Source organism: Trachurus japonicus, chromosome 18 (genome assembly GCF_045865225.1).
Source record: "Trachurus japonicus isolate A0001 chromosome 18, Traja_1.0".
Classification (NCBI taxonomy): Eukaryota; Metazoa; Chordata; class Actinopteri; order Carangiformes; family Carangidae; genus Trachurus; species Trachurus japonicus.
Window position 1 is genome coordinate 18,158,497 of NC_140924.1, and position 23,852 is coordinate 18,182,348.

The window sequence follows — 23,852 nt, forward strand, 5'->3', positions numbered from 1 at the left end:
CTCCATCTTCACCGCTGCTGCTGCTGCTGCTGCTGCTGCTGCTGCTGCTGCACATTAAGAGACATCGTGTAGAAAAAAAAGCTCCTCTATTGTTTTTAATGGGTCCTGTAACGTTGGACCTCAAAGGGAACTGTCACACACATCACTGCAGAGCTCCTTTCAGACATGTGCGTCGTTATGTAAACATGCCGGCAGAGATTTCCATAACATTAATAAGAAGGATAGAGCAGCTTAAATAAGCCCATAGAGATTTAAAATAAGTGTCTTTAATGCTTTTTAGGATCACTGCAATAATTCCTCATTTAGGTTTCAACCAACGAAAGGTTTAAAATTAACCTTGAAGCTGAACTTTTAAGCCAAATTTGGTGAAAAGAAGTAAAGCATAAAAAAGCTAATGATTTAATCCAAACAGTTTAGTTGTAAAAAAAAAAAAAAAACTTAACTTGGGGAAAAACTGTAGAAACACTAAAAAAATGTATATTTTTGTCACGGAAAAAAGTAAAAAGAAGAAGGAAAAAAAGTATTAATATAATAATACTGTGAGCAAATAGATTATAAAACAGTCTTAATTTTTTAACATCTGTTGTGACTTTTAATGTGAAATGTTGAGGTTGTGAAATGAAGTAAAGAAATAGTGACTCAGTAAAAGCCTGGCCATCATAGCTGTGTTAAAAAAATACATTTTGTTTCTATCAGTGTTGTTATATATTAACTTTTATATGTAACAAAACCAGGCACGTGTTCACAGGAAGCACCACAGCTCATACTGTAGATAATCAGTCACATTTTTTTTTTTTTAGATATTTTTCACAATCAAATTACGCACACCCACTAATTTACATTTTTCATGGTTTATTTACAGCCTCAAAAAGAGTTTTTTATTACATATTTTAATCCTAAATCAAAACAAACAGACTCAAACACACGCAAGAGTGCAAGAGTGACACCTGGTAAATAACAAAACGCAAATCAAGATCAATCTGAAGTGATATATATTTACAGCTTTTAAAAAAGAGTGATTTACACCCAGAGCTTTTTAAAAACGTTGTGTGAAGATCGTGTGACGCCACAGATTAAACTCAGGTGGAAGAAGCCCATGCTTGAGACATGCAAGTCACATGTCTGAAACGAGCTCCGTCGCTCCCTCAGTGGCGCTGTCGCTCTGCTCATGACACGTTAACGTACCGTCATGCATCTCTAGAGTTTAGCTGTTCTCAGATCAGATTTCACATTGTAAACACCAGACACGTAGCCGTAGCCGTAGCTCCTCATCCTCAGCATGTCTTCCCGTCATGTACCCATGATGCTTTGCTCTTGTCTGTTGGTCATTTCATTTTGAAAACATTCACCCGCCCCCAGTTTGTTTCTGTCTTCATTAACGACTGCTTTTTGTTTTTTGTTTTTTTGTTTTTTAAACCCCCCTCCCCTCTTCTCAACCGCATCGTTTCGCACCTGGGTCTCCACAGATTGACGACATCTGACCCGTCGCCTTAACAACCACTTGGCGAGTAGCTAGCCGCCTTGGGAAAGCGGATCACTGTTGTTTTTCATGTTTTTTTATTTTAAAGGGTGGAATATATTTGTCATTAAAGGGGAGGGAGATCCTCTGTAGTGATACGATTCATTCCCATAATCCCCCTCATCCTGTAGTTGTAGTTGTAGTTGTAGTTGTAGTTGTAGAGCGCTGTGGTGGCGTGACGTGACGTTGTTGTGTTGACTGGTCGTAGCCCAGTCGATGACGTAGTTACTAACCCCACCGCGGTGTTTCCTCTGAGGCCACTGAGTCCTGTCAGATCACAGATAACAAAACAAAGAGGAAACCACGAGGTCAATCTCTGCTTCATCAATAATTCAACTCTTTTCAGGCACCTTTTATCAAAATGGCGGCTCTAAAACGTGCATACAGTTGTTGGTTTTAGAGCTTCCTCACTTCCTGTTTGTAATCAAACAACATCGGATCAGATCTGACGAATTCAGATCTGTACTTTATCATAATAGGACCGATCTTAGTTTATACTTGTGGTGCGACAGTCAGGCTTTGCTCCTTTGCTGCCTGTTTTATTTCCACCGTTTTTATATTTTGTTATTTTTAGTTTTTTATGGCTGTTGCTGAGCTTATTTTCAAAAATAATTTCAAAATATTTCTTTCTCATTATTATTTTTTTCCCGTTGACCTTTGATAACCATAATAACGAGATGTTTTAATGTTACAACGCTGTGAACTCTGGGTTAGGACCCACAGAAACCAACTCAACACTGTCACTCCCTCAGGAAGGATTTAGTATTTAAAGTGTGTCCAAGTCCAAGAGTGATAAATAGTATTGATTTGACAGTTTGTATGAATTATACTCAACCTTTATTCCCACACTGTACAGCCGACCCATGACACGATCAATAATTTATTATGTATTCTTCTATGTTATATCATGTTCTACTGACAGAAATTAGCTTGGACACACTTTAGTTATTCGTCTATTCGTCGTTACTGAGTCATTGAAATGTAGGAAAGCTTCAGCTTTTACAGCTTCAGCCTGGACGACCTGCTGCAGGTTCACTGTCGATCCGGAGTAGTTTCACTGCACCGTCCTCACTCAGCTTTATTGTCCAACTCTTTAACACAAAAGACTGTTTATTTGATAGTTGTAGTAGCATTGTAACATAAAAAATAAAATAAATGCAAATATAGAAATATAAAAACGATATATAAAAAACAAGCAAAAAGAGAGAGAGACATTCTGTATAGTTATGTGTATACACAGTTATTTACAAGAATAGACTATAAACTATTGTATTGGTGTATGAGAGTGTGCAACACTTTATTTGTTGTAGTTTATAACTAGATAACAATCAAAACTTTAAAAAAAAAACATCCTGGTCAGTTCCCAGTGAGTGAATCTGTAGTGGACGCTGCTGACTCAGAGGAAACACCGTCTTCACTTCCTCTGACGCCCTGCGATCTGGACCGGGCGTCCCAAGTGTCACAGCGTCTCTTGGGAAACTTGTGTCTGATCCATCGTGTGACGTCTCACCAGTGTTTCATGCTCCTCCTCCTCCTCCTCCTCCTCCTCCTCCTCCTCCTCCTGCTGCTGTAGCTGTAGCTGTAGCTGTAGCTGTAGCTGTAGCTGTAGCTGTAGCTGTAGCTCCAGTCCCTCCGCCACCACAGCTCCTCTCAGACCTCGGTCCAAAATGTTTCAATCAGCAGCTCAAGTCTCTGAAACCAAAACAAAAAGCTTTTGGACCCAGCTCTGCTTCTCCTGTAGCTCTCTTGAAAAAAACCTTCTTCTGCTCACACTTCACTTATTTTCAGCTGTTTTCCAGTCTTCAGGTGCTTCTCTCTCAGACCTCCAGTCATCACACCTCAGTGCCAGAGCAGCAGAGTCAGATCTCGTGTTGAAGCAGCTGTGAAATCAAAACCTTTTTTAAGAATTAGCAGCTCTTGGTTCAGCTTAAAACAAAACAAGACTGACTGAAAATTTACAAACATGTTGCGAGTCATGACTTGGTAAAAAGGTAAAAATGTTAAAATGGAAGTAGGAGAGGAGAGGATGATGAGGAGGAAACAGTTCAGTCACAGATTGTCCCGTGACGTCGCCCTCTGCTGGCGTCACGCTGCAAAAACACAACGGTGTCTTAATGTCGTTAGTTTAGTGCTCAAGGTGTAAAACCAGGTTTAATTAGACTCATTAGCATGAATTTGTTTGTTGAGACGGTCTGGATTTAACACACAGCAGCCGAGAGGCCGTCGTGGATTTAATTAAAAGCTTCTTCACTTGTTCAGACGTCGGCTTGAAGCTGCTTCCATAAACAAAATCAGTTCCCACAGACGCTGAAGTTAAAGAGTCGACTCATTTGCAGTCTGGTGCTAAACACTTACACCATTTTAACAGCCCAATTTATATTATTATTTTCTATTAAACTAGGTAGATGGATAGATAGATAGATAGATAGATAGATAGATGGATAGATGGATAGATAGATAGATAGATGGATGGATAGATGGATAGATAGATAGATAGATAGATAGATAGATAGATAGATAGATAGATAGATAGATAGATAGATAGATAGATAGATAGATAGATAGATAGATAGATAGATAGATAGATAGATAGATAGATAGATAGATAGATAGATAGATAGATAGATAGATGACCAGTGATGAACTGAGCTGAAAAACAAAACTTAGTTGTCAGACAGAGACGGGGACATGTCTCCTCATCCTCCTCCCCTTCTTCTTCTTCTTCTTCTTCTTCCTCTTCTCCTCCTCCTCCTCAGAGGCTTTAACTCTTCTCCTCATCCTCTCCTCTCTGCAGTACGATCCAGTTTGTTCTTCCTCTCAGACTGAAAACATAAAACCAAACCTGGGACCTGCTCCCATCTCTTAGTTCTCCTCCTCTTCCTCCTCACCTGCTGCTGACTTTTGCTTCCCCAGGGACTCATGTTTTTGTTGGCTCATTGATTTTTATTTTTTCCCCCCTAATTCATAACTATTATACGACGCCCGAGTATTAGGGCCACATTGAGAAAAACATTTTCACACTTCAAGAATAAAGTCATAATATTACGAGAATTAAGTCATAGTTTTATGAGAATAAAGTCATAATATTTTAACCTGTTGTTTTAGAGGAGTTAAGTTGTTAAAATTAGACCATGGAGCATTTTGTTGTACTTCAGGTTCAAGGTTCAAGGTTTCACAAACAAGGAGATACTTAATCTTTTGAATTGATGCAATAAATGCATCTATTCCCCAGAGAGAACCAGGTGGCTGCTTTTTTCTCATAAAATTGCCACTTTATTCTCTTGATATTATGACTTTTTTTCCTCATAAAATTACGACCTTTTCTTGTACAATTATTACTTTTTTCCTCATAATATTATGACTTTATTCTCTTAATATGACTTTATTCTCGTTATATTATGACTTTTTTCTTGTAAGATTATGACTTTTTCTCATAATATTATAACTTTATTCTCATTATGACTTTATTCTCGTAAAACTATGACTTTATTCTTGTAATATTATGACTTTATTCTCGACGTCTGTGAAAAAAAAAAGTTTTTCTCCCTGTGGCCCTAATACTCCGTCGTCCTATTAAACCTAAAATGGATCAAATTCAAATCTTGTGCTCCTCTCCGATCGCCAACAAAAACACGATGTTGTTTTCTCTCCCTCACCACAGAAACACCAGCGTCTCCTCACTCATCTAACCCTCTTTTCTTCTCCTCCCTCTTCTCTTTCTCTCTCTCCCTCTCTCTCCTCCTCTCTTTGTCTCCCCCTGCAGGCGGCTTCTTGGTATTATCACAAAAAAAGACATCCTCCGTCACATGGCTCAAATGGCAGACCTAGATCCCGAGTCCATCATGTTCAACTGATCCGCTCCTTCCAGGACGGCTGGGGAGGAGGAGGAGGAGGAGGAGGAGGAGGAGGAGGAGGAGACAGTGATGAAGAGGAGGTGGTGGAGGTGGAGGAGGAGGAGGTGCGGCTCCTTGACGACCTCTGACCTCTGACCCCCCGTTGGATCCTGTTGTTTTTCTGTTTAGTTTCCAGCTTCGTAGCCCCTGAACCTCACACCGACGGATCGATGGACTGAAACCATGACGACGACGACGATAACGACCACCACGACGACGACGACGGGCCCAGACCAGACTCTGATGTTGTTGTTGTTGCTGTTGTTGTTGTTGTAGTTATTCTTATTATTATTATTATCACTATTCAGGCTGCTGAGGACACAAGGAGGTGACGGGCTGAAGACACACACACACACACACACACACACACACACACACACACACACACACACACACACACACACACACACACACACACACAAGGAATGCACTTTTTACACGCACACACTCACAAGAAAACAACACTTCTGCACCTGCATGCTGTCTCTGCACACACACACACACACACACACAAAGGTCAGAATGAACCGCTGATGATGGGATGCGATGAGGGACCTTGAAACCTGCGGGAAAAAACAAACAAACACACGCACGCAAACACACAGGTACACACACACACGCTTACACGCACGCACACACACACAGCTGTCCGTCCTCCAGAAGATGCATCGTTTACCTGTGAACTAAAAGTGTGTGTGTGTGTGTGTGTGTGTGTGTGTGTGTGTCTCCACTACATTCCAGCCAGGTTACCATGGGAACTGAGAGGACGTTCGGTCTAAATGAGACGGCTTTAACAAGCACGAGTGTGTGTGTGTGTGTGTGTGTGTGTGTGTGTGTGTGTCCATCATTTCTGAGCCAGCTTGAGCTGTGTGTGTGTGTGCGAGTGTGTGTGTGAACGTCCTGTCCATTCAAAGTGAAGGCGGGCTGAGTGTTTACGTAAAGAGAGAGAGAGAGAGAGAGGAGAAACAAAAGAGGAGGAAAGAAAAAAAAACAACACGTTTCCTTTTTCATCTCAAACTATTACTCTTGTTACGACTTTTAAACGATCAATCTCGCTATAATCGATGATCTTTTTACGGCTTGAAGCAAAAACAAAACTGGAAATCTGCACTTGTTTTAGGAGAATCTGTTGAAAGACGGAGCGACGACTTTTCTTTTCTTTCTTTTCTTTTCTTTTCTTCTGTTTGCTCTTTGCGAAATAACATCTTGTATTTTCAAAAACATAAATCATGAATATAATTTATCCCTCACTACAAAGTGAAAGCTTCTCTCAAAGCACCGATTTATTTTTCTTTCAACTCCTGAATCTTCACACAACAAAGGTTTTCACTTCAACAAAAACACTAAAATAAAAAAATAAAAACATTTCATAATGTAAAGAGAAAAGTTTTGTCTCTCCGGCTCGTTGTCCACATCTCACTTTGTTTAAATAGTATTTGGTAACAGTTGTGTTGACTTCACATCAAAGTGTGACCGACAGGTGGAAATTCAACAGATATCTAAATAAAAGTTGATATTTAACTTTAAGAAACAGGAAATCAAACAAAACCAGGAATTCAATTTACACTTTTACACAGTTTTAAATCAACTTTTCGTCTTTTTTTCCCCTATTAATCAAATCTAAATCTAACTCAACGTGACATATTAAACCAAAAATATTAACATTTCAATCAAACTAAAACTAACAACTTTAAATTTTAGAAGCTGGAACATTTGCTGCTTTAAAAATACTTGAATAATGAATCCTTTAACAGTTTCAGCATAAAAAAAATATAATAATTTGACCTACGAACCTGAACGTGACACAGATGTAGGTTAAACACGATTGTCCGTAAGTTCTCACAACTATCACAAGGTCATATAAGCATTATGTGAATTTTAGTTTAATGAAATATAATTGATAAACTAATAATCTCCACTAACATGTTTCTTTGTGTTAGATTTTTGCTTTTTCACCACATGGACTTTTTAAAAAACATCATTGGCAGCGGCTGTTTGGCTCTGCAGAATAAGTGAGATTTGTTTTATCAGCTGCTCGTTCAAAGGTCAAGAACAAACCAGCGAGCTCAAAAAATAAATAAATAAATAACTGGTTCATTTCCTGTGAGATCAAACACAAACATCTGGCTGCCTCTGCTTTTTTTTTTTTTTTTTTTTCTTTTCAATGTTATTTGATTTTTCTTACAGCAGGTTGTGCGCTCAGTCTCGCTTGTCCGATGATCTCGCTTTGTCTGCCAAGTGCCTGGCAAAATAAAAACATAATAAATAAATAAATAAAAAAACAAAACAAAAAAAGGTCTTTGGGCCTTTCACACCTGAGAAGAAACACCTGCTTCCTCCCACGACGTCCCCACTGTGTCCTCAGAGCATGTTTGATCCTTTTCCACTAAAAACAATGAAGGGAAATGAAGCGATGAGCAGACGGCAGCACCTTAACCTGTAGAGTGACGGCAGAAGAGTGTGTGTGTGTGTGTGTTTGAGAGTGAGTGAGAGTGTGTGTGTGTGTGTGTGTGAGGGAGGTGGGATTCATCCTGTGTACGTCTTTCCGTTGCTGTGGGTCGACAGGGAGCAGAGCATCGTCTTTGTTAAACCAGTGGTTGTTGCCTAACATTGTGTTTCATACTGATCTCGATGTTTTCTCCTTTTTTTTTTCTTTTTTTTTTGGTTTTTTGTTTTCTTTTTTTTGTTTCTTTTTTTTAATTTATGGGTAGTGTCGATAGAGTTGTGCATTATTATGAAGAATTTTATGTATGATTGTTTGATTGTACATTTAAAACAAAATATGTAAAGATTAAAATTTTGTTTTAAATTAAAAAGACAAAAAGATTCAAGTTGCACACGGTTCGTCTCGTCTCGCTCCTTCTTCTTTTTATAACCTGCGTGTCGTGTTTTCAGCTTTGGGGCCAATAATCACAGGTTTCTGTCCAACTTCGGATAAAAAAATTACCAAAAAAAAGTCCTGCATTTTGTTTTTAAATTAGTATTTATAATGTTGCAGCCCTGACAGGGGGCTGGTGAAAAGGTATTAGAGGCTTTTTGCCCTTTTTCTGGTTATTTTCATTCATTTTCTTAACATTTCCAAGAGTTTACACTTGAATAAGAAAAGGTATTTATTGTACAACTTTAAAATTTAAATTCTTCAGCCGCCAACACACATTTCTGTCACAAGTGTTTAAAGGGATAGTTCAACATTTTGGCAAATACTCTGAGCAGCTTGCGGCTCTGCTCCACCGTTCTAAAAATAGCTTGCACCGACAATTAAAGGTAACGAACCTAATGCTAAAACTATAGGGATTATGGCAATGGGCCGATTTGCCAAAATGTTGAACTATCCCTTTAAACTGTATTTGGGGGATCACTGCAAAAAAAAAAAAAGTTGTATAAACAAAGAATTTCATCAGATTAATTGATTATCATAACTTTTTTTTTCAAAATCATAATTTGAAAATGGATGAATGGATAATTTTTCTTTTTGGAGTCAGATAAAAGTGATGATTGGAGAAAAAAAGACACAAGGGACCAAACTTTGGAAACTTTTTTCTTATTTTTTTGTTTTTTGTACACAGCACTTCCATTTATTCCACTACAAAAAGAGGCATCTCAAGAGCACCAGTAAAAGAACAGAGTCCAGTTGAACTCCATCGCCGCCACAGACCGGACCGTTAGCCAAGCAAAGAAGAGAAAACGAGTTCCTTTTTTTTTTTTTTTTTCTTTTAGTCCCAGAGAGAAAGACGTCGAAACGTCTCCATCCGTCACCGTCCAACTCTCAACATGCAGCAGAAATGCAACCAACCGTACAGTAAAGTAAAGCCTCTGCAGGAGCAAGACGACGTCCAATTTTATTTTATTTTATTTTAGAAAACTGTAACAGCACATCATGAGGGAGGAGGAGGAGGAGGAGGAAGGAGGAAGGAGGAGAAGAAGCTCCTCCTCCACCGAGGCGAGAGAAGACGAGAGACTTTTTTCCTAAAAACTACTGAAGCTAAGCCGGGAAACAGAAAAATCACACCACGATGGATAAAGAGTATAATAATAATACTTTTTAAAAACATTTCAAAGGAAACATAATCTGTGTGTGTCAGGGAACAGACGCTACACTCAAGGTTTCCCTGGCGATTACATGTCATCGTTTATAGAAATACAGTCGGCCGTGTTACAATCATGGAACTGGGACCAACCTCGTGTTGTGTGTTTTTAAGTCCAGCATGCATCTGTTAACGCGGAGCGAACGTGGCGACAGCAGCCGGATGTGACGACGTGACGTTGTCTCGAGCAAGATGATGAAGGAAGCTGAGCTGTCGTGGTTTAAAGGGATAGTTCAACATTTTTGGCAAATTGGTCCATTGCCATAATCCCTATAGTCATAGCAGTAGGTTCGTTACCTTTAATTGTCGGTGCAAGCTGTTTTTAGAAAGACGGAGCAGAGCCGTGAGCTGCTCAGAGCTACGCTACGGAGGTTAATGGGATTTCTTGGTTTCCCTCATCAAACTCATCAAATACACAATCCAACAACTCCAAAACGCTCTGATGGACAAGTTGTGACCTGCACATTCATCACGCTATGAGATAATAACAGAACGTTACGAGACAGAGTTGTTTTAGAGGTAAATTCACCGCTGATGCACGTTGCCAGTTTTTCAGCAAACAGTCTCTGCATTTACCTCTAAAACAACTCCGTCTGGTAACGTTGTGTTATTATCTCATAGCGTGGTGAATGTGCAGGTCACAACTTGTCCACCAGAGCGTTGTGGAGTTGTTGGATTGTGTATTTCATGAGTTTGATGAGGGAAACCAAGAAATCCCATTAGCCTCCGTAGCGTAGCTCTGAGCAGCTCGCCGCTCTGCTCCGCCGTTCTAAAAGTAGCTTGCACCAACAATTAAAGGTAACAAACCTACTGCTATGACTATAGGGATTATGGCAATGGGCCAATTTGCCAAAAAGTTGAACTATCCCTTTAAGGAGGAAGAAACAACATGAGGAGCAGCTTGAGGCAGATTTCTGGAGTTAGTCGTAAAAATTAGCACTGTAAGAAACTAAAAACCAAAAAGAAAAAAAACTAAAATCAACCCCTCAAGACTTTAAATAAAAGTCTGAGCTATGAAAATCTCAACACAGGTCGTGTCCCTTTACAAATCATTGCTTATTACATTAATAATAATAATAATAATAATTATCATCATAATATTGATTACCCCTCTCATGTACATTCAAGCATGAAAAGACCAGAGTGAGAAAAACGCTCAAGTGTCTAAAACCCGACGGTTTCGTTCTCAGCAGAAACGACGGCCGATGAAAAGTCTGAGGAGCTCGTTCATCGTTCGGTTCAGAGACGATAAATAAAATTAAAATTTAGTTTCTTAAAAATGTGAAATTAAAAATGTTTGTGGACCTTCTTTTTTTTTTTCCTCGTCTTCAAGTGAAAATGCATAGCAGGATAAAACGATCGCTCCTCCCAGGGGGTTCGTTTGTTTCGTCACACATGGCTCTCGTAAATCACCTGGCAGGGCGCCGTCTGATCTGCCGCGGGTTCGTCCTCCTCCGCCGCCGCCGCCGCCACCACCGTCGCCGCCGTCGCCACAGCAACAGCAACAGCAGCTTCCTCTGCGGCGCCCGGCTCGCCCTCTGCCTCCGCCTCGGGCTGCTCCTCCTCCTGCTGCGGAGGCTCCAGCGGCGGCGGGGGAGGGGTGGCGGGCGGCGGCGAGGAGGGGGCGGCGTCCGGCTGCGGCGGAGCCTCGATGGCGCAGTAATCCCCGGCGGCGAGCGGCGGGTGCACCGACACCTGGATGGCGATGTGCTGCGGCTGCTCCTGCACCGAGGAGTTGTCGGAGTCGGCGGCGGGCGACTCGCTGCGCTCCCGCTCGCGGCCGTGCTCCCGCTCCCGCTCCCGCTCCTGCAGCATGGAGAAGACGTCTCGCGCCCCGATGGACGCCACCCGGCCCGCCACCACCACGCCGCCGCGGCCGTCGGGCGCCTGGCGGAGGAACGTGTGCCTCATCTCCTCCACGCCGACCACCTCCAGGATCTCCTCCATGAAGGTGCGGCAGTTCATGATGAGCGGCGGCAGCGGGATGCTGCGCGCCAGCTCCTCGATGTAGCGGGCGAACTCCATGGTCTTGAACTGCGTGACCTTGGCGAGCTCCAGCGTCTTGGCCGAGGTGATGATGGGGATGCGCTTGGCGATCTCGAACGCCTTCTGCAGCTTCTCGGCGCCCTCGGTGCGGAAGAACTCGTTGATGGCTTTCTCCGTCTTCTTCAGGTGGCTGCTCATCATGCAGAGGCGCGTGACGTTGAGCGCCATGATGATGGTGAAGGTGACCAGGCACACCACCATGTAGTACACGCCCATGTCGCCGTTGGTGAAGACGACCCGCAGCGTCACCGTGCAGTTGGAGCTGCCGTGCACGTTGGACGCCATGCAGGTGTACTTCCCGCGGTCGGCGAACTCGATGCTGGTGATGTTGAGGACGCCGCCGTCCAGCAGCCACCACTTCCCCCCTGCTGAGACGGAGACAACGACAACGACAACAACAGATCAGTGATGTCACGATTACTTGTTTGCACAATTAACGGCGGGATTAAACGCCACAATTAGTCTTAAACGTTCTTCAATACCGTCTTTCAAAGGAGGTTAAAGCTGCCCTGTGGAGTTTTGCTCATTACGAGCCATCAGCCGTGTTTTTTTTCGAGTAGGCTACTGCAACAGTCAGCCTGCGCCGTTCGATGACGTTGTAACCCCCCCCTTCCCTCCCTCCCTCTCCGAATGGTAAGTGTAGGTAACCAGGCAACCAGGTGACTGGCGAAGTAGGAAGAGAAAAAAAAGTTGTGGTCATCCAGCTTTGGCATTTATTTAGGGGTGTGACCTTATACACGTGTAAACGTTTACATGGAATGAAACTGTAAACGTTTAGTAAAAAATCCCTAAACGATATCTAGGCCTACACGCAATTTATTTTCATATTTTTATACATAGGCCTACATTTTTGGGGGGGGGGCTGGGTGAAAAATAGTCCCGCACACTGTCAGACAGAGAAAATCCGCCGTCGGGTCTCCTCCGCTCCGGTGGCTGCAGTGTCAGTGCTTCCACCGGCTGTGCATATCAGACTAGACAAAAATAAGATAACATGTTCTTCTTCTCTTCTGTTTACCAGCGCTAAACTCTACGTCAAATCCGAACGTGTTGCGTTGCATGCGTAATGCAAACGTAATTCCCTGTGCGACAGCGCGGGAAAGTCGCTCCTCAGAGGCAATTGCGCTCCTGGGTAAACCAGGGACTGTTGTGTGGTGGAGATGCGTTCAATGATCATCCTAATAAGTCGTTTGGCAGTGGCTGCAATGTAACGGACATTGTTTTATATGTATAAACTCCACAGGCCAGCTTTAAATCGAAAGCAACTGGACTTAGTTATTTGTCTAGGAAGACGTTTCACCTCTCATCCAAGAGGCTTCATCAGTTCATGTACGCATCTGACCAGGCTGGGACCGTCACTTTCCAAAAAAGATCATGTCAGAACCGAGTCGGCAGATCAGCGCAACTCAAACGGAACGAAAAACAAATCTAACATTGAATTTAAATGTTAACGTGTCATTTGTAATAAAAAACAAAACAAAAAACGGTTAAAATAAACATAAATATTTGGTTTAGATGACAAACACCCACTAAAATATTTCAAATATTATTAATAACTGGTCCTATATTAATAGATACTTAAAATATTTGGTGTATATAAGTACTAATGTAATTATATTTTGACTTTATTCGATTTTTCCACGTTCATAGTGTTGTGAAATTAATGAATGTACGGTATAATAATTGTTAATACCGTAATTTATTTCTCTTGACAATAATCGTACCAAGACAATCTACCATCGAGCCGTCGCTACAACAGATCTATGAACATGAACCTGGTGCTGAAGGAAACCAGGACTCGTTCCCTCCGACCTGCTTTCAACAACGTGATTATTCATCGCCCACTAAGTGACTCAGTCTCTAAAGTCAGAGTTTAAATCCTCTTAATGCATCTGAGCCACCGTCTCTCTGCTGATGTTCGCTGCTCTCTGACAGGAACTCACTCTCACATCTGCTGGAAACTCAAGGGCACATTTGGTTCATATTTATAAATCAATTTTTAAGCAGAAATGAAGAAGAAATTTGTGCTTCTTCATTGATCTTTATTAGTATTACTATTGTTATTATTTATTTATTTTATCTATTCATTTATACATTTCTCTCTTCCTTTACTGTATCAACCTTTATCTTTTTTGTTTGCTTTTCTTTGGCTTTTAACTATTACTGTTGGATTTCTATCTGTGATTACTATTGTATGGAGAACCATTGTTTTTTTATTATGTAAAATTCAATAAGTAGATCAATAAACAGTTCAGTATCAGGCCTGTTCCTGTTGGTGATGAGCGACGTGTGTTTGATCTTTAGATAAACCAGCTGCTGGGGCTGTAAAAGCAACACTGAGCAGCAGCAGCAGCAGCAGCAACCTGTGCAGTGGTTTCCATGTTGAAACAGGTGCAGGTTTGAATCCCTACTCTAAACAACAACCAGATATTTACATGCTGAAGTGGGCAAAGATAAACAAGCATTAAAAAAAACCTGTTTTAAAGGGTCAGTCCATGTGATTTAGCTGCAACTATCTGCGTTGTGTGTGAGTGCAGCTGGATATCACAGAAGTTCAGGGCTCAGGACCAACATTGTTTCCTAGGAGCACAGTGGCGCCCTAACTTTAAATGTTTAGGAGCAGCGTAAGCAGAAAATTTAGGGGTGAACACCAAAAATCGACTTGCAAAGCAAAAATCGACTTGCAAAGCAAATTCTTCACATTTCCTTTTCATTCATGATCCTCACGCACATTGACCTGCCACCTGTAATGACGGGCAACAGATTCTTCCCTTCCGTGTTTCACCAAAAAAAAAACCCGTCAAAGTTACTGGTTGCACATGCGCAGCCAAGTAGATGGAAAATGTACTTGCCCCCAGTTAGGGGCAGTCTGGAGCCCTGAGAGGGCGTCTCTAAATCTGTCTTCTGAAGTCTGGACTGGACCAGACCAGACCGGCCTCTGTGGAGCGAGGGTCGTCTTCCCACGCTGGAGGAGGTGAAGGAGCCGTCAGGAAGAGCAGCGTCCTGCCTCCATCCGCCTTTTCATGTGAGGAGCAGGTTTCTAATTTCACCTCCACCACCAGATCATGTGATGCCACTGATGATCTGCCCCGATACTACGGGCAAGAAACTAAAGAAACTACGAAACAGAGCGGGTCAGAGGCAGGGTGTAAAATTAACACCCAAAAAAAGAGTTTGACGTGTAAAACAAAAACACACAGCCGCCAGTGGCCAATGGAACATTTTGAACTGTAGTTCCTTTGCCACAGAGTTTATTTCTCTAGCCAGCCCCTACAGGGATGCAACAGGATGAACAAAACCCTGATGTGAACCGTCAGGGTTTTGTTCTGTCCATCTTGTCAGGGTTTGTTGCTCATCATCCCGCTAAATATAAACTGCCTTTGAAAAAAACTGCCAGCAGCGGGTGAACACGCCTAAATCTGCCACATAGCAACAGCTGACTGGCGATGAAAACTCAGGTTTTGTCTCTCTCTTTAACTGTTTCCCACGGAGCTCGGCCCCGTCTGAAAGGAGACGGAAGGTCGTATGTGGAAAGACGTCGCCTCCGAGATGTAGAATGTGTTTTATAGAAGAGAAACACACGTTTCAGGACAGAACACACACGTCCTGTGGTTTTCAGCCTCCATTTTAACCCTCCAGGATGTGCAGCTTTTTAAATGTTTTAAAAAGTTGGATTTACTAAAAACACAAGGCAATCACTTTTAGTCAAACAAGGCAAGATTTTTTCATTTTTTTAAAATATGTTTGGCCGGTAAATTTTTGAGGTCAACTCACTAGCCAATGGCCGATGAGGTAAAAAGTTAATGTTACAGCCTGGTCAGAGGGTTAGAGACTCTGCTGTGGGTGGAAGTCTTTCAGTCTCTAATTATATCCCTGTGTGACCCGGGGGGGAGCAGCTCAGTGACGGTGCAGACGGCGCTCTGGGTTTGTGGTCGTAATAATATCTACAACAACAACGACATCGCTGCTGCCTTTCCTCCGTCTGGCGGCAGGTTTCAACAGGTCGCCTCAGGAGAGGCAGCGCAGCACAACAACGCATCGCTGCTCCCCCCATCCCCCATCCCTCCCTCCCTCCCTCTGCTGCATTCCTTCTGAGGGGAGTCGTCGTATGGAGGCTCGGCCTGAATGGAAATTATCAGGAAAACAAAACAAAACAACTTCCTGCTTCCTGAGTCTTTACTGGGAAGCGTTCGCTATATCACGGCGAGGAAACAACCACTGCTGCCAGAAGAAAAACAAAAAAACGTGCAACACAAAGACGTCCGTCCCTGCGCCGTGTGGCCACAAGTCGAGTTTCATTTTTGATTAAAACATTCAGAAACCAACCGTCTGTGGTTTGTCATAGTGAAACACGACGACGTCCTCACTTCCTGTCTCGTCTCGTCACTCTTCCCTTTTTTGTTTGCCATGAGCGTGGTCGACCATTATCCACCGTCCCAGAGGCCTTGGGTCCACTCAGTCGGACGCCGTTGCTGCTGCTGCTGCTGATGATGATGGTGATCTTGGTTTTCCTTGAGATCAGATGGGAGCTCCTCACACCGGAGCAGCAGACGGTATTTCAGGACCTGACCTGACACCAGTTAATAAGCTCTGGTCTCTGCCTTCACACTGTGATATAATCATACCGAGCCTGTGCAGCTGCTGCTTTAACATCTATTTTATTTATTTCTTATTTTAAGAGACAGATGTCACTTCAACACTTCCTGTGCTGTGGTTGCTTTCAGCCTCCTCTCTAACGGAGGGGAACCCCTTCACCAGTGGTGCGTGTGAAGAGCTTTAAACCACCTGTGTCTGTTGTTTTCCATGTGAGCCCACGCACCGCCACTGTCTTTGTGCGCATCAAAGCATCAGGATCCACCGGAGGTTTGTTTCCCACTGTCAAATCATGTCACAGCAGCGCTCTCTGAACCTCACCTGCCTGGATGTTTCATCCATTAACAGACACATTCACATCACAGTTAGTGTATCTTTTTCTGTATTTTCTTTTATTCCTTTTTCTTGCTTTTAATTGTATGTTTAATGTTTTGGTAACACTTTATAATAAATTAATAATAGTAGTTAGTGCTTATCAATGATGAGTAAAACATTTTTAACTATATTTATAAACTACATACTAATGAGTACAGTATTCATGTGTTATAAATGATGAATTCAGTATTTAATGCTTAATAGTGTGTACTTGTTATAAAGTGTTACCAGTGTTTCTGATTTTTACTTAAATGGTATGTTTTTATGTTTTGTTTTTTTCCCGTTTCCAATTCTTCCTTAGCCTGGCTAGCACCAGACCACCATCTGTTCATTTTTTCGTATTTGAGGCGTGGTTTACGAAAGCCCAGAGCTGTTTATTGGGCGCTATGAATGTCTATCAAATGCGTCTGTACGTAGCTTGTAGCTAATCGTATCAATCATACCCGATGACGTATGTAGAGCGACAGAAATCCGATCAGGAAAACGTTGCTCTTTTTTCAAAATAAACTTACGGTCTAAACTACTTAAAACACTTTCTAACGCTGCATCGAAAGGGAAAGCGTCTGCTGCCATGTTGGATCGACAAGCTATCAACAAAGTCGCTTTGGCGTGTCGTCATCGTCTTGCTGCCCCCTCCCCATTCTGTGATTTCCTCCCTTGTTGGTGAAAAATTGGGTCCATGGTTTCCAGGTTTCCAATTCTTACTGTTAAATGTTTTGTTTTTATGTAAAGCCCATTTTATGGTATGAAATGGGCAACATAAATAAAGCTGCCTCGCCTTGCCAATATCTCCAAACACATTCTGTGTTTTTACAAATGTAGTGAGCGTGTACACGTGTATTTTGTCATGCCCTCTCATGAGAGGAAGCTATTTTTATACAGTGTACCCACCTATGTATTAAAGCTGTCTCCCAGCTGACTGGTGATCTTTTAAATTACAGTTTGTGAACCACGTTGATCCCCACTGAGCTGGCTGGGGGGGGGGGGCCAACAATCAGAATCAGCAGGTGTATTTTTAACCTGGTTAATCACAGTCATCAGACGTGCATCAACACAGTGGAAAAGTTGGGTCAGCTCCACTAACGTTGTTAAACTTTTACACGCTCCTCTGAGATCAGATATCATTCTTAGAAGAGGAGCAGTGTTGCGTTTGCCGTGTAGAAACCCTGTAGCGTGTAACACAGTGTGACAGCGATGACTACTGACTAACTGAAATAACCTCAATACCCAGTTGTCGTCTTCTCCGTAGTGTACAACCCTCCTGACACCTTTTCTGCTAATGCAATGATAATTGAGTGACAAAGAGGAGACGAGGGTTTAAAGTAACAACTCAATCTGACTCACCAGTCGACTCCGTGTCCAGACGGTCGCCATGGGAGTTGAACCACTGAACTCTGGGGACCGGCTCTCCGGTGACATTGCAATCAATCAGCGCGCAGCTCCCCTCCCGGGCAATTATCTGGCTCACTTTCGTGAACACAACTGGGACGTATCCGCCGTCTGTCACGTTGTCGCCGGTTTGCGTGTGGTTTCCATCCGTGTCCACCGATAAGGCCCCGGCGGTGCGAGAGGTGATAAGGGACACCAGGACCACAAAAACATATCCAACGGTCCGGTGCATTTTCTCCAAATGTCGGTGAGGGGGAAGAGACGTTGTCATTCCTCCTGGGTCTGCATCCTGCAGACTGGCTATCTCTTGATAGTGGAAGGCAATTTGGTATTCAGCTCAGCGGCTTGAAACGTTTCACTGAAAAAAAAAAACAGGGAAGTGATTGGCTTTTTATTAATCAGACGGCGCAGCACAGAACAAGACAACATGTACCTGTTCAGGACTTGGTGCTGGGCAGCTGGAATAAACTGATAAGGAGGCTGGGACTGTCTGACTACCATGATTACTTTCTATTTTTGGAAATGGAAAAAAACAAAACCCACAGTGCCATCTTCAAATTACTTGTTCTGTCCAACCAAGAGTCTAAAGTGCAAATATATTCATTTTAACACTGCTGTGAAGCAGGATGAATGAGAAATCATTAAATAAACACATTAAAAAATCTTAAAGATCCCTGTTGTCCTTTTTATCTTGTGTTATAATCTTTAAACTAGCAAATAAACATCAGCTGTGCATGCTCAGCACAGAGCAAAAAGTGGACTTTTACCTGCAAATTTGTCAAAGAAAGCAGCTGTACAATTGTTTTTTAAGTTTAAGAGGATGTAAGCTAAAAAGAAACATGGAAATTATATAAAAACATGTAATAAAAAAAAGAATAGTAATGGGTTTTTGATTTGCATATTGTTGGCTGTAAACCAGTTCATTATAATGACATTTCATCTGATGTAAGCGTTGTTTTTGTTGTTTGTTTTAAGAAAGAAGCAGGTTTTATTACTTCTCTTCATCCTGCTTCTTTGAAATGAAATGAATAATAACGACTTTTTTGTTGTTATTAATCTGCAATAGATGATTAATCAAATAAGAATAAGCTATAGCAGCTGACTGGAGCTTAGACTGCCTGCCTGCAGCTTTAAATATTAGTGGCCTGTGTGGTGGTTTTTAACTAACTCACTGCTCATATTCACATTCATTCATGGTCACTTATCTAACAGGACAAAAACAGCAGCATTTCAGTCTCTGTGCTTTCATCCATTCTTATTATCAAGCTTTAATACACTGTGTTCACGGCTAAAGCCAGTTACATCATATTAAAAAACACACATTAGCCCACTACCAAATGCTGTAGCATTAGTAGCTTCCTCCTGTGAAGCTGCAGTAGCTGCACCTACTGACTGAAAACAAAGCCATACTACAACATAACGGAGCTCTGTGTGTGTGTGTGTGTGTGTGTGTGTGTGTGTGTGTGTGTGTGTGTGTGTGTGTGGGGTGGGGGGCTCCGTCTATTTCCTAGCCCACTTCATTGCCAGACACATAGCTAACGAAGATGACATCACCAGCTCAGCTACCTGTCTGTCTGTCTGTGTAAGAAAAAAACACACACACACAACAACTGAACGTGTTAATTAGATATCAGAGTGCAATAAAATAAAAGCCTTTTTTTTTAAATGCAACCGAAAACCAAAAGCCGGGGCCCGACTATGATCTGGATGCCCGTTGGTTTTCTTTTACATCACGGGACATTTTCTGGAACTGAACCACCACCAGTGCCATTTACTGAAATATTACACACCATCTTCCTTTAGCCGACACTTTATGGATTAAATGTGTATCTTATGTTTCCATTTAATGTTTTTATATTGTTGACAGAAGCGTTTGAAGGCATTGAGTTCATTCCGGTTAACGTTAACCGACGGTCCAGACCAGCCAACGGCCGGGTTCACTGTCGACGTTAACGGCTCAACGGTCGATTAGAAAAAGAAAAATGAGGAAAATCTTTGTAATTAAAACAAACCCGTTTTCTTACTTACATCATGGTGTGTCGCCGTTTAAACGCGGATGCAGTTAGAGTCGATGTTTTGTCGACGGAAAAGACGTCTCTGTGGCATCTCAGCCTCCTCCTGCTGCTTGGTTGTCCGCTATGTGTGTATGCAGCTGAGCCAGCCAGCCAGGCAGCAGCAGCAGCAGCAGCAGCAGCTAGTCTCTATGGTCCCTCCGAGCTCCAGGACTCACTGGGCGGCACCATAGACTGTAAAAAGAATGGACGTAGCGTCCGTGACGTCACCCATTGGTTTTGGGGAGTCGTTTTTTGTGACTCAAATATGGCGGCCTGAACAGCGCCATGTTGGATTGGCCGGCCGAGAACCCGCCCACTGGCCTCGAAGCAGCTGTCCACGGAGCTGCTCGGACCTGTCACTCAACGTTTCCGCGCCCTAATTGGCCAGAATTTTAACCTAATAACAGTAAAACGGTAGAGTTAAAAAAAAATTCACCCCCCTCAGAGTGTGTGCGGGGGTAGAAACTATCGATTGAGACGAAAAAACGTTCTGACACCAGGCTTTTAACATGTTTACTGAGGATGTAAAGTTGGCGATTTTAACATGGGGGTCTATGGGGAATGCTCCCTTCTGACACCAGCCCCCAGAGGAATTCGAGGGGATTGCAGTTTTTTGAACGCGGAAGTGAGCTTCACTTCTCTGACCGACAACTGCCCCCTTGGGCGGCACTAAAGACTCCATTACTTTGACAGGGAGGGCACTGGGGTGGATTTATGGGCAGTTCGGAAAATTACAGAAAAATAAATAACAGAAGTAAACGGTAAAATGGTTTAAAAAGGGTAATAATGAGTTTTAATCGGACTATAACGTGTGTGCACTAAAAAAAAAAAAACTGGGTCCATGTAGGGGCCCTCTGGTCCTCTGGGGACATTTTCTGGAGCAAATTAATTTCATTGAGAAAAACTATGTCGAACTGTCAGATTGACTGATTGATTTTATTTGACACTTATAAAACATGATACATTTCTGCACAGTTAAAACAGAAGCCGGCATAACACAATAAAGCCACAGGGCTTATTTCCATTGTGGTCCCTACAAACAATAGGCCTATCACTAACCACAGTAGTCCAAGAGTTTACAGTAAATTAACTATGATTGGTGTCTGATTTTTTTCAGTTCCTTTTTAAACCTTTCTCTAACAGACTTAAGAGTCCTGGGTAAGCGATTCCACAAGATGGTTCCAACATACAGATGGCAAGATGAAATTGATATGGCTCAACTTATTAGGCCCGAGATTGGCCGATATCTGACAGCTGGGAGACTTATGTTGGTGGGGGGCCAGATTTGGTCCAGAGCTGAAAGTAGTTTGTTTTTTAAATAACTATCCTAACCTATTGGCATTCATTGGCATGACCCCAGTGCTTCCCATCCACTTTGGCTTGTTGTTACCCCTTTGAATAGCTGAGACTCAACAGCCTCCGATGGCTTCATTTACTGGTCAAGGCCCAAGTTGGTCCTCCAACCAAAACAACCTATAATGTGGTAATTTTCTTAATTAACCCACGGATGTCTTTTCGATAAATATAGCCTATCGTTTTGTCTTTAAAGTTATTTTGATATTATTATTTAGTGGTCGACTCGCCCAGCATTTCCTAGTTTCGGTTTCCCGGATGCTGCCCGGCGGGTCATGGGAATAACTCAGCTGGATCGGGCATTGTTTGGTTGGAACTACGACGGTATCTGATCGTCTTTGAACCTCCGACTTTGAGAATTTCACCATGCGCGGAGGCTCATGGGAAATGTATGAAAACACTTCGCTCTCCAAAGGTCCTCGTAGTCCCTTTAAACTGGGCAAGGCCCAAATTGGTCAAAAAACAAAAACAAATCAAGTCCTCCAACCAAAATAAAACAATAACCAACAAATTGGTCGTTTTTTCATTGACCCACCATTGTGAACACCAACTGCCATGGCTACTCAGAAAAATTCAGTAGATTTAGGCCCAGAACAGTAGGCTATGCTTCAGTAAGTTTAGGCTTAAACCAACCATTTCACATTCTTAAATCCTTCATCACTGCACTACTCCCTCTGATCCTTTGACTACTGCCACTAGTTTCTTTTGATGGCGTCAACAACCACCAAGAGTAATGAGATTGAAAACCTTGCGTGTGTTTTTTACTTTGTTGTGCACGGTGGCCAAAGCAACCTTTTACCTCCCTGTACTATCAAAGGACAAAGTATTCTGCTCTGCTGTGTGTTGGAGGGCAGACAAAAACAGCAAAACAATCGAGGACAATGTGCATCGAGAGCAGGAAGAAACAGAGACAACAAACTTCCTCTCAGAACAATGGAGAAATATGGATTACATAGAAGTTTCCTGGGTAAAAATAAAAAGGCCATGCTATGGGCTGTTTGTTTGTGAGCCCCAGTTGATAAAGTGTCCGACCTTGAAGCCACAGTTAAAGTCTGAAATCGACCCTCTGCACCGCGGCCTCGGTGAACGGTCAATAACTGAGTCAATAATGCTCCATCTATGTATAGAAGCTATATTTCAGGAGATGTGTGTGTGTGTGGCTGTGCTTTTAGTTTATGTGTAAATGTTTGTACTGACTTTGGTAGTAAAAGCTACAACACTGATATGATATGATGTACTACTTTAACTGCTCAATTTAACACTCCAAAACTGGGCTCTCTTTAAAAATAATGGTCCTTTTCAAGCTTTAATACTTCTGATTTCCATCCTTCTCTCTACCAAGACACATAAGTAAATATTTTACTTTTATGCAAGAGATATTTTGAATCCAACAGTTCAATCCAAATCCAATACTTTTGTGTAGCTGGTATTGCAGCCATTACCTGAAGACTTTATTTACGACTACAGCAGAAATATAAATATAGGGGTGTGAGTAAGTGCTGTAAAAGCTGCTCCTCTGAATTTCTTACCCTTTACAGATGAGTGTTTATATTGCACACACAAACACTTCAGAGCTCAGACGCACTGTTCACAGTTTGCCACATACAGGACGAGGAGAAGTGGCAATTAAATAACGAGTCTGATGCTGGTTTGACTTGCATTAACCCGTCTTGTGTGTAACACAGTGTTGGAGAAGAAAGTCTGTACAAAGGAGAAGGAAACAGACGGGCTTCTGTTGTTGTCAGCGAGTCCTGCTGCATGACTGCTAACCATGCAAACTCAGATTTTCCAAAGGTCAGCAGGAAAAAAAAAGAGGACGCCAGCTTAATGTTTAAATCATAAGTAAGACTGTCGCCGTTGGTTTTGAACTTGTAGGTTGTAAAAGAGACCACCACGTCGACTTGTTAATCCTCTGTGACCTCGACTAGCGGCTAAATTCCTTTTTGTGCTCCAATTAACAGCAGCCTAGGTCTTGAGGGAGATTTCGTTTTAGGGAAAACCTCCAAATTAAAACAGCTTTTTAGCATAATTTAGCAGATTAAAGCACTAACTGTAGAGAGGGGTTTAATGGTAATGTGGCATTTTGATTCTCTAAGCCGTACCTGCACAAAACGAGGACAACTCTACAGACTTAGACCACATTGCTGGTTATTTTTTGGACTATCCACAATAGCTTTTATGTTTTATCTACTTCTAAAATGAGAAACTAAAGGTGCAGCTTTATTTGTAAGGTGACGACTCTTGTTTCAGTCTCACAGTTAACTTGTTATGGATACTTCAAATGTTGCAACACCACAGCAAAAAGATTATGTTGGATTGTCAGTCATCTGTGAAATCACACCTTTCCAAAAACAAGCCTATAAAACCTCACAGCACCGTGTACGAACTTGCTCTCGTTTGTCTCATGGAGCCAACATGACACCTGATATTGACGTCTAAAGGGTAAAACTGTGTGTTGTGTAAATGTATTTTCCTGTTTGACCTACAACCTGTGTCCTGCAACTATAAAACCCATGCAAATGTAAAGAAATGACACAATACAGATCAG

General features: G+C 42.2%; 2 protein-coding genes across 15 annotated transcripts in view; one reads left to right on the plus strand and one right to left on the minus strand.

The window, feature by feature from the left end:
• The window catches only part of clcn3 (Cl-/H+ antiporter 3), a 40,645-nt gene extending 35,015 nt beyond the window's left edge, over positions 1-5,630 (plus strand). For 3 of the 10 annotated variants that reach the window (XM_085759171.1, XM_085759173.1, XM_085759175.1), the window contains 2 exons: positions 1,467-1,504; positions 5,283-5,421. In XM_085759171.1, coding sequence (XP_085615297.1) covers positions 1,467-1,481 — 15 coding nt within the window. In that variant the 3' untranslated portion in view covers positions 1,482-1,504; positions 5,283-5,421. Of the gene's footprint in view, positions 1-1,466; positions 1,505-5,282 lie in introns of all 10 variants that reach the window. The other 7 variants (XM_085759172.1, XM_085759176.1, XM_085759174.1 and 4 more) reach the window with 3 other exon arrangements.
• A 4,643-nt stretch (positions 5,631-10,273) lies between these two features.
• On the minus strand, positions 10,274-20,128 carry mfap3l (microfibril associated protein 3 like). 5 transcript variants are annotated; one of them, XM_085759543.1, is made up of 3 exons: positions 19,922-20,025; positions 17,853-18,255; positions 10,275-11,911 (listed from the first exon to the last, which is right to left on the minus strand). In XM_085759543.1, the coding sequence occupies exons 2-3, from the start codon at positions 18,166-18,168 to the stop codon at positions 10,887-10,889; spliced, it is 1,341 nt and encodes a 446-aa protein (XP_085615669.1). In that variant the 5' UTR covers positions 18,169-18,255; positions 19,922-20,025; the 3' UTR covers positions 10,275-10,886. The 5 variants fall into 5 exon arrangements, with proteins under 5 accessions (XP_085615672.1, XP_085615669.1, XP_085615668.1 ...); XM_085759542.1 differs by having other exon boundaries at positions 10,276-11,911; positions 19,926-20,128; XM_085759544.1 differs by having other exon boundaries at positions 10,289-11,908; positions 19,926-20,128.
• Between the last annotated feature and the right edge of the window lie 3,724 nt (positions 20,129-23,852).